Raw genomic sequence first — 11,953 nt, forward strand, 5'->3', positions numbered from 1 at the left:
GAGACAGTAACACACAAGGGACCGCAGATATTTATTGTGCACAGGAAAATGTCAAGCTGTTGTTAGGTGCTGCATAACTGAAGCAGCTGACTCTTGTGTCCATCTGAGGGAGCATTTGTTTTTGTAATGTCAAATGCAGCCATTTTTGAAATGAGCAACATTGAGGCCACAATTTCTTTATCTCTCCATCCACCAACCTGGTTGAAAACAACAGCATTTTACCTCCAACACACATGGGCTTAGTAATTAGTTGACTGTTGATTAAAAATGGCTTTAGAGAGAAAAAAAAGAGATGCAGCAATTACTGAGCATATTAATCCCCTTCAATGGCTTCATTAGAATGCTCTACACAACCTGGCTTCAGGTTTTACATTTAAATTTGAGTCTGTGATTTTTAAACTGCAATTTGCACTTTTAATTTGCGTCCCCAATAATTGGACTTAGCTGTTTTGTGGTTGACTCGGTTTGTAAGTGGGACCAATGTTTTGCCCTTCCATCTGAGTGACTGACTATGGGCAAGCATACTTTGTATAGAAGGATACAAACAACTGTCATCACTAATCACTTAAGATTGCTTTTTTAAAACAAGTATGTTTTAATATTTTTCTCAAACTGCTCAATTCACTCCCTTCGCTGTCACTTAAATACCACCCCCCTGTGGAGTGGTAAATGGTGCCAAAGAGAGAATAGAGTGAGTGGGAAAGTGAGAGCTAAGTGTTGAAATTGCTATTAAATTGTTCATCATTGGCGTAGGTGGATGGATGGATCAATCAATCAATCCATCAATCATTTTACATGGGCTCAAACCTATTTGGACGAGCAGAGCTCAGACAGAACATGCGTGAGTTTTGGTCCGAGCTGGTTTGTTGCACCTTGCTTCAAATGGCATTGGAAATTCATAACCGCTACGGCCCATCCTCAGTTACTCAGAACAAATTAACTGCACCTAGCTGGCCTTTCATTCTTGTGGAATATTTACAAAGACAACAGCCAGTAGGTTGCAGTAATGTTCCTACAAACTGGTCGCCATCCACCTTTAAACCCAAAGTAAAAAGAAGCAAATCTTTCAACAGATTCAAAGGTTCATCACTGTTCATCAGCCGATTCCTTACATCCAAATATTTCTTTATTGACTTTGGTGAGCACCTGTTCAAGGTCTGGCATTTGGAAGACCACAATAAATTTGAAAGTCTTTTTTAATTTTAATTTTTAGGTATTTGTTTAACTTGTTACATTAGAGATTTTACAGTTAGATCACCTTGCAAAACACAATGGCCTAAGATTTGATAGCTTGTTGCAGGGGCTAGGTTATTGTTGTACTGTTCAAAACATAGTTCAAAGCCTCTATCCCATAAAGTTCAGAGGATATATATTTGCAATCTTTATAGTATGGAAATGTTACTTGTAAAAGACTCATCACCCCTTAAGTATTGAAAAAAAGCCATACTCACCTGATGTGGTTTTTCTATTTCAAAATTGCCTCAAGTTTGGTTCCAAAGGGATCAATTACAAAGCACCTTCCTTCTTTTGAATAGATGGCCTCAAGATAGCAAAACAGCAAAAAGGGAGCTGCATCACAAATTCAGCTGAATTGCAAAAAATTACATGACTGAAAGAAAAAGCAAACCCACTTTCTAGTATTGTTCAGTGGCCCTTTCAAAACACCAGTAAAACAAGTTAATCATTTTTTGGGTAATACCAAAACAATGGATGTATGATTATAAATCATTTCTTATTTTCATTTTATTTTATAAAGTAAATATACATTTTATATATCCAAGCCTGTCTTGCTCAATAGCACTTCAACTGGCTTGGAGGAGCTAAGAATCAAACCAGGAATGTTCGTATCCAAGGACGACCACTCTAACCCCCAGCTATGACCACATGTCTTATGATATTTTAAAGAGATGCTTCAGGTCATGTTTTTTAGACTTTGGCATCTTGAGAGGTTTGTACTGTCAGAATACATTAAATATGGAATAATAAAGGAGTATGTAATCTTAATTTATTATTTACTCACCTGGCAAAGTACTAATTTTGCCATGGTGGGCCTATGTTTGGTTTGATAAATATATAATATTTCAATTAATATGTGCTTCTGAGCAAACTTTTTGAGTGATCATTTATTCAGCCGGTCTTGTTCTATTGAGAGATCATGCATGTTCAGGACTCAGCGGGCAAATTATGGAGACAATAAGGGATGAGTACTACTTGCAATATTAACAGTTTTTGGGTTTTCTGGTATTATGAAGCATGCTTGCTATGTAGAACACTAGTCCCCAACCTTTTTTGTACCAGGGACCAGTTTTATGCATGAAAATGTTTCCACGGACTCCATCTTATTACCATGATTACACTTTATATTAGGCAATTACACTATTAAGTGCAGCAGTAAAGCGAAGGTGGAAACCGTGTTTTTTCAGATTCTGCCAGATCCAGGTCTAATATAAAAACAATAAATTGTATCAAGAAGGATTTTCTCTGTGGAACCGGTACCAAATGATCTGCGGACCGGTAGTAGACCAAAACAGTGTTACTGTTTTAAAGGGTATATAAATTATTATTGCAAGCATAAAGTTATAAAAGAGAGCCTGTCCAGGCTGGCACCTGGCCAGAGGAGATTTACACCCTGAACTGATTTTAGGTAAATTACAAGGCCACATATGGACGTACTTCACAACTTCAGACAATCTAGGGCTTGCCTCAACATAAAATGTCATCCGCAGTCAAAATTACCTTTGAATGAGTAATGAATGTAGCATAAGAATAGGGCCTTTTCTTCAAGAGTGCATTCTCCAGCCTTTCAGATTCCACCTTTGTGACCAAAAAGTAAAATCGGCCCATACTGAACAACAACAACAACAAATTATGTTTATCTCACAGGAACATGATTTTTATGGAGATTAAACAGGGAGATTAGATCAACCTAATGTTTGGACATCATTTTCTGTAATACATACTTTTAGAACTCCAAATTTGTACATCCTAATTGCAGATTGGACCATGACAGAAGTATAATTGCCTTAATTTGCAGGTGCCTAATGGTGTATGGATATCTCAAAACAGAATCCACTTCAGAGCAGAAAATTCCACTAAATTTACAATATGCGAAAGGATTTTTTTGGGAGGTGATTGTGGCTCATTCGGAGAGACTACAATAGCAGGTTCTTAGCAAAAGATACTGTATGTCAGTAGGTTATTCTAAGTCTTTTTTTTTTTTTTTTTTCTTAGAAGCCTGACATAGTTCAAATGTCTCATGAGCAGAGGGATGGGCTTTTTGAATAGAACTACTTGTATTGGGCATACTCTCAGCATAAATTTTAAACATGCATTTCCCATTCTTTGAACCAAGCTAGGCACTTTTCCGCATGGTTTTTATCACTGCCAAAGCGCACAGCATTCCATTTTCCTCCACTCTGTCATTATATTTTTATATATATTATATATTAATTTTATGCTGGCCAGTGTGTCTATTACTTTCAAACAGGCACAATATTGTCATTCTCTTATCTCTTATTATCTTTCTATTATTTTAGTTTCTCTGGGGCTGCTGCCTACATACATTATTTACACACGTGCAAACCATGTCTGGGTCATTATTTTAATGGCCATTCCACTATGGATGACTATGAAACAGGAATGATGGTGCTTTTAATCTAACAAAGCATTCTTGACTGCTGTGGTACATGACTAGCCTACCCAGATATGTTCATCCAGTTCATCCAGACAAACACGTGCACATTCCTCACCTCCATGCAGATTCACACAAGAAAACATATGGCACATATTCACACACAGCATTGTACTTTAGGGCTAACTGTCTGCTTAATGGAATTTGTGATAAATCCATCGGGTGCTTTGCTCATTTAAAAGTCAGTGGAGGGAGGAAAGGAAGCAGGCCAGAGGCTACATAGATAGGTGCAGAACAAGGGGACCAAGGAAATAGTTGAACCAGGAAAGAGTGGGAGGAGTTCAAACAATAAGTGCAAATGACAACATTAATACTTAGTTGGGGTGGCACTGGAGTGAGGTGTTTTGTGTGTAAACAAGGCCATAGTTGTGCTTTGAGTTTACAGCCACACAGAGTGAAATGTTTTCAGTTCAATTCAAACGGTTTTACTATGTTAATCTTTGAAAACAGCGAAAGCGAGAGAGAGAAGTAATATGGCCTTATCCAAATGACCAACCTTACACTAAGTGACATTGCTTGAGCTGTAAGCCTGGACAGCATTGAGGATTAGAGCTTGGATTTATACATTAGAGCACTGAAATGAACATGATGCTCTGTTCACATCTGAGTGGTGAAACCTCAAAGTAATTTCAAATTTAGAAGGAAGGGATTATTGCTGGAAGCCGTTTTGATATGCAGACACAGATTTCTCCAGGCCTGCCTAGGTTATAATGTCAATGTCGTGTTAGCCATTTGGCTGCTAATGGCGCTCCTTATTGACCTCTCTGCAGTTTATCTCAGTATGCTGGCTATGATCTGTTCTAAAAGATGTGGTATCTACTTGCAAATCATCTCTATTTCTGATATGATAGTGGTTCTTCCAACTTCATGCACTATAACTCCCTTATTAGTGAATACGTGCGTAACAGAAAGTGAGACGTCATCATTATCTGTACCTGTTCACTGGTCACTAAAAATGTTATCTATCTTTATTTGTATATAGATAGCAGATCAACAGCAAGAACATTTTTTGGGTTAGTGATAATTGTGTCACTAAAGATCATAGCAAAGGAAGCTCAAGTGTGTGTGTGTGTGTGTGTGTGTGTGTGTGTGTGTGTGTGTGTGTGTGTGTTTGTGTGTGTGTGTGTGTGTTTGTGTGATGGGTGTGTGGTGGGGGGTGTAAAGAAAATAAAAATAAAAATAAACAAATTGTTAAATTTGTAAATTTCCCATTAAATAGGGCTCATTTTAATTGATATCAAACATTCAGTATTTCATATTTACTTAATGTTGGATCAAATTGCTGTTGCAGTCACTTGAACTTGTTGTTTCTTTATCTCATAATTTTAATAGAATTAATGAGTACTCCTTTGGAAAGTTGCCAATGGACAGTTAAATATCCGTACAGAAAGGGATGTGGAGGGACTGGCTATTAAATCATGTGTTTTTGATGTCTCTTTTTGTATGCGAATTGTAGGAAGATGTACTTTTTTGTCTTGTTCTGTTTAGACAATGATAATTTGATTTAGAAGTATTTCAGGTGGGTGAGATCGGTATCAAAAGTTACTAATTTGTTTTGCAAGATGCCCCTGGTGTGGGTGGTGTGAATAAGCATTCCTCTTAATAAAGAATGACTTGTTGAATCCCACTATTCAAGCACACAAGGGGAATCCTGCCTATGGTTTATAACATGCTTCACAGCCCTGGTAAAATAGAAAAGACATCACTATCTCATCCAGCGATACTGCAGGGTCCATGGATGAGATGATCCATTAATGAGAAGCTCAATGGTCTCACAAGCTTGTTATTAATTAGCAGTTACACATAATGTTCTTAGCCACCTAACCTTAAGTAACAACAACAGCAAACATTTTGTTTTTGGCAATCTATCTTCACTTCAATTTTTGTTTATGAGATCATACAAAATGATCTAATATAAATGTTATGTAATGCGCAGTACAGTGGTGCAGTGGTTAGCGCTTCCGCCTTTCTTTGTGGAGTTTGCATGCTCTCCCCATATCTGTATAGGTTTCCTCCGGGTTCTCTGTTTTCTTCCCACAGTCCAAAAACATGCCGGAGGTTAATTGGAATACGCCGGGAAAATTACCCACTATGAATGAGAGAATGAATGGTTGTTTGTGTGTATATGGTTGTTTGCGTTTATAAGTGGTAACTGGCAACTAGTCCATGGTGTATCCTGCCTCTCGTCCAATGACAGCTGGGATAGGCTCCGGCATCCCTACTACTCTGACTGCAGGATAAGCGGTAGATAATGGCTGGATCGACATAGAAAATGCTTGTTTCAATTTACAATTCTATATATTACTTGCACAACTTGCGATGAAAATATACTGCAAAAACAAACTGAATAGAAAATCCATTGTTAAGGAAGCGCTGCTCAATCATTCATTGTATGCAAGAACCAGTGGGAAGGAGTAGAGTCACAATCTGAAAGCTGTCTGATCCTCATCATTCTCAGTAATGTGTCAAAGGACCACATATTTGCCCAAGCAGAGGGCGATGTAGCATGGGGGCAGCAGGTCTTTGCTAAATATAATGAGAACACTGAACTAAATATCAAACCTGCATACGCAAATTATTTTCAGAGCCAGATAGATATTGCCAACAGGAGGAAAAAATAACTTGGGTTATCAGTCTTTTCCACACAGCCATTTCCTTTTTTTTCATCCTGTTCTCTATAGATGATTCCTGCAAAGAGGAAGCTGACTACTTAAAGATTTCATACATTTAATTTGTTGGAGAAAAACTGCCACTTCATTCGAGATGATATGCTAGTGGACAAGCATGAGTACACACTATGATACACATACATGTGGTCCGACCAACCCGTGTGCAGGAAGGTGCAACAAATAACAGTGGAAATTAATACCATGACTTAATGTATAATATTGAATATATATATATATATATTATAATATATGAATAATCATGAAATTCAATGTTTGAACTTGAATTCATTACATTTTCCCAACTTTTTGGTTTATTAATGACCAAAAGTAATTGATAGTTCCACTCCTTAGTCTAAAACTTAAGTATGAATTAAAGGTGGAGAACAAACCTTGCAATTTAATAAAAAATAAGAATAAAAAAATTCACATGTCTCTTTTATACCTGTTTCGGGTAAAACCACAGACAATTTTCATGTTTGTTCTGCAAACATCTTTGTGGGGGTACATATAAATAACACAGAAATAGCATTATTGTTATGAATGTCTAAACAATGATAAACAAAATTGTGACCAATATGTTCACTCTTTCAGCCTTCACCACAGTGAGCAGGTGGAAGGGCTATTTAATATTTGTATCAAATGGCCATGTGCTTAGTATTTATCACACAAGCCGATCAGGTGAATAAATAATTTACAGCTGAGGTGCTACACTGGGATAATACCATTGAGGGGGGAGGGGGACTCATTCATTCATGCAGTCATTCAGTCATTCAGTCATTCTAAGCTTAGGTGAACTATTCAATTAATTACATGGCTTATGGTATGGGTGAACTGCTATTTATGTAACAACTCACCTCTTGTAGTAAATGTCAGACAAATAACATCAGATGTTACTAAATGTAATACATTAAAAACCCGATTATAAGATAGAATGTAATATTTTCCTTAATTTGATAGTAGATTTAAGGGATGGAGGTATTGATTTATGCAAGGAAGTTCTCTTCTAAGTCTACTCAACCCATCTTCAGAGGGCAATCTCTGAATACAGTTTGGATGGATGTACCATGAAGCGTGTTCACATGCTCCTATTAATATTGACCTCCTTACTTGATTTACCACAGGAGGTAATGACTTAAATGTTAAATCCGGCACCATTTGCAGTATGGATAACCTTTTCTTCTTGTTGTTATCCACTCTCAAATACAAGCCCATAAACCTGAAGAACCAAGTTTTTTTTTCTTTTAGCTATAGTTTATTTACCACCCTGTTTTTAGCTATGACCATCTGTGGACACCTTTTTGTATAGTTAGTCACAGTGGAAGTATAGTTTAAATTCAGCAGCAACAGTGGGAGTGAGAGGTGAGAAAATGGCTAATGAGAGCAGTGCCAGGTGAGTTAAATGATGCAGTTGATGTCTGTTGTTAATATATTTCAATTTAAAAATTCAAGTAAATGTAAGTTATGCCTAACCTCTGTAGTTTGGGTTATTCATTCCTCTTCATAATAATTTCACTTGGAAAGTTCAGAAATTCTCAACATTCATTAATTAATTTATTCAAAAAAGAAAAAAAAAAAAACATCACATGGTAATTTATAAATTCCCAAGTTAAACAGAAACAGTAATGAATGCTTGCGTAGACCATTTTTTCCAAGAGAGTAAGCTTTATGACAATATCTGGATTAATAGTAGGAGCGCCCCAGGCCATAACAGATGAATGCAAACTTACTTTTCAAGTGGCAGGGTTCATGTGAAGAAATCAAGGAGTTTCTACCATTTTAACATGACATTTTAATTATATTTTAAAGTTTCATAATACATGAATACAGTTTGATATAGAATATACTATAATAATCAAACTAATTGTGACAAGGTTAAACACGTATAATCCAAATGTGTACAGACAAACACTTCCATTATTATTATTATTTTTATTATTATCATTACTATTATTATTTTCATAGCTTATTTTATTAAAAAAAATATACAAATGTAAACACACACACAAACTAAGCGAGGAAGAGGGCTTCATTAATAAGATAGATATAATTTACTTACTTTGCCACACTTATCAGGTCGTGTATTCTCACTTTTTTTATTCTTTCCATTTATATGAACCTCTTTTGAATGAACTTGTATATAGCCAATAACAGAGAGTAAAATGGTGTCTCATTGAATTATTCATAGTATTAATCAATCTCAGTTCTGTCATTTGCAGTGTCTAAGGTGTTTAACGTATACAAAAATAAAAAAAATAAATTTGCTTTTGTTGATAGAAGAAGGAGAGCTGCAGACATTCCTAGTCATCTTGCTTCTTTGTGTGTTGTGGTTGCAATACATCTGACTGATTCCATTCATAGAGAGCAGAAAACGAGGCATTGTGGATCTCAGTGTAATATTGAGGATGCTTTTCAAACTTTGATGTTGAACATCAATTTTAGGAAATTGGTTTTATAAACAGTGCTTTGTATCTTAATAAAGATCGATTTACAAGGAAATTAGCTCAAGCACTGGCTTAATTTAGCTGCTGACAAGTTAGTCTAACCAAAATTTGTATGAACAATATATTGTGTTTTAAAGTCATGAAACAGATATGAGAATATAAATAAATAAAAAAAAACAATTAATAAATAAAAAAGATAAGAAAAGGACAGATTTCCTTTTATGGTGAATATCAATATCTTACCTTAGCATAATATAGGCAGGGGGTAGCAGCTGCATACTGAACTGTGAATTTCAATATAGCTGGTATTAAATTGTGAAAAGGGGAGAATTGGAATGCTTCTTAAAATGTCTAACTACTTCTTCTGCAAATGTTAGTTTAAGCTGTGAGTAACCCCTCTATACTTTTTATTCATCTTCTTAAAATGATTCCTTGCATCACAAAGATCTGACTACCTTTACATTTGCAGCGACATCTGAGACTGAATGTAGTTTCCTCTATTGTCAGCATTCCAGTTGCTTGGGAGGGATTCTTTAATTCAAACACATGCTTTGTTGAAAGTGCTGGTTGAGTAGCAATTCAAATACAGTTCACATTGGCACACATACTTGGGCAAAGTCAAGTACATTACTTGCCTTGTGGGGTTGAGAGCATGAAGGGTAAAAGTGTGGACTACCTAAATGGTTATAATGTTCAACCAAGAAAGTTAACTTCCATAGTTTGAGATTGCAGGGTACGGAAAACGTTCATTCTCCACTTGTCTCTGGTCTGAATTGGGTCTGTATGGGTAAAAGAGGATGATGTTACACTTTGACAGGATTAAGGAACATTATGTTATCGTCAAATTACGCATCCTTCAAGACTTACTGTACTTCCATTATTTTTATGCTATTCTTCAAATAAAAATGCAATGGAACCAAAATCTGTGACAATTTTATTCTTGTTCTGCTTTTCTATTTAGATTAAAAAAAAAAAATCCAATGGACCCAAATCTAATGAAATATCTCAGGGAAAGAGGCATTTAACATGACCTCTTCTTTCTCTTTTGGCTTTTCCCTTTAGGGGTCACCACAACGAATCAACCTTTTCCATCAAACCCTATTCTCGGCATCGTCCTTTCCCACACCAGCTTCATTGTACGGCTCCTCACTCCATCTCTATTCTTCAGGCATCTTATCACTCTAAGATCCTGTTGAATAATCAAGCCAGAAACTGTACCGCTGCCTCCTTGACACTTCCATACCTCTGCAGGTATATCATCAGGACCAACTGCCTTTCCACTCTTCATACTCTTCAATGCCTTCCTCACTTCACCTTTACTAATCTCTGCTACTTTGTGGTCTACAATAGTCCCCTCTTCTACCCTTCCCTCGCTTTCATTTTCCTCATTCATCAGCTCAGATCAGCCAATACATTCCCCACTCTATCCTTAATCATCCGGACCTACTGTACATCCTGTCCATCTCTATCTCACTTTTTTGCCAACCTTTATAGATCATTTTCCCCCTCCTTACTGTCCAACCAAACATACAAGTCATTATACGCCCTAACTCCACAACAGCAATGGGCAAGCTCCATGACTTTATCAGTTTGCTGCAGATGGCGCACCCTGATGCTGTTGTGATCGCTGCTGGGGACTTTAACCAGCGCAGAGCGTACTGCCCACGTACCACCAACATGTGGACATTCCCACCCAGGACAAGAACACTCTGGACCACATGTATAGCAACATCTGTGGGGCATACAGGGCCGCACCCCACCCCAACTTTGGGCAGTCAGATCACATCTCTCGTACAGCAGAAAATATCTTGTACAGACAGAGACTGAAACAGACAACCACAGAAATGAAACTCTGGACCCTGGATTCAGAGGCCATCCTGCAGGTCTGTTCTGCTACAACTGACTGCGATGTGTTCAAGACCACAGCCAATCTGGGGGACTCCTCTGTCAACGTACAGGAGTACGCTGAGTATGTGACTGTTTACATCAGCAGTTGTGTTGACAACATTGTGCCCACCATAGGAGTCAGGAAATTTCCTTACCAGAAGTCTTGGCTGAACAGTCCGGTGTGCCACATGTTGCGCCCCCGCTCTTATGCATTTAGGTCTCAATTCCTCCCTGAAAACCATGAAAAACTCCTCCCTTTTTGCTTCTACCACTTTGTCCTCTTGTGCCTTTGACCACTTGATCTTCCTTGTCACCAGAGTCATCCTTCAAACCACCATCATATGCTGTCTGGCTACGCTCTCACCTGCAACTACTTTGCAGTCACTGATCTCTTTCAGGGTATCTTGTCTATACAAGATGTAGTCTACATGCGTGGTCCTACCTCTGCTCTTATAAGTTACCCTATGTTACTGTCTTTTCTGGGAAAAAAGTTTTCACTTCAGCCATTTCCATCCTTTTAGCAACGTCTGCCACCATCTGTGCCTCTGCGCTCCTATCTTGTACACGAAACCTCCCCCCCCTCCCCCCTTCTCACCTCTATTGTCTGCACCAACATGCTCATTTAAGTCTGCACCAATTACCACTCTCATCTCTGGGGATATTCTGCAACACTTAATCTAACTCATTCCTTCTCCGTCTCCTCAAACTCACATCACACCTGTGGGGCAGAGCCATGAACAACATTTCCCAGATGTGGGGCATGCGCAATAACAACATGACTATGACTATTCTTTAGAATCACTTTATATCTCTTATCAGGTATTGATTCACTTTTTGCAGAATTAATCATGTTATGTGACTATTCTGCTGATCAAATATGCTATTAGTATCATCTAGCATGAGGTTGGCCAGAGACCATGATACAATGTATGACATTTAATCAGGGAAATTCAGCAGTGACCAAGGGAGAATTCAGATTTATTTCAATTTTCACCCAAACACATTTCCACTGTAACCTTCCTCATAGAACTTGCTCTTTTGATATAAGAGATAAAATCATATAAAACACAACCTTCAAACTAATTGACTAATGAAATCCCTTGTGTATAGTGCGTCAATAGATTTTTTTACCACAACATTTGCTAGGTCTTGGGATTTTTTTTTTTTTTTTTTTCTTCATCTTGTCATTGAGCAATCTAAACCTGATAAGCCAAAGCTTTCAATTGTTACATCAGAAGACATGTTGAATTGAAGGAGTGATACCA

The 11,953-nt window shown here is 37.4% G+C and overlaps 1 protein-coding gene across 1 annotated transcript in view; it reads right to left on the reverse strand.

The window, feature by feature from the left end:
• Window positions 1-10,480, reverse strand: part of lamc3 (laminin, gamma 3) — a 133,288-nt gene extending 122,808 nt beyond the window's left edge. The window contains exon 1 of the mRNA XM_086152995.1: window positions 10,316-10,480. Within this exon, the coding sequence (XP_086009121.1) occupies window positions 10,316-10,480 (165 nt within the window). The remainder of the gene's footprint in view (window positions 1-10,315) is intronic.
• Between the last annotated feature and the right edge of the window lie 1,473 nt (window positions 10,481-11,953).

The sequence above is a fragment of the Fistularia commersonii genome, chromosome 9 (assembly GCF_037954325.1).
Source record: "Fistularia commersonii isolate RoL2024-O1a breed Wild chromosome 9, RoL_Fcom_v1.0, whole genome shotgun sequence".
Classification (NCBI taxonomy): Eukaryota; Metazoa; Chordata; class Actinopteri; order Syngnathiformes; family Fistulariidae; genus Fistularia; species Fistularia commersonii.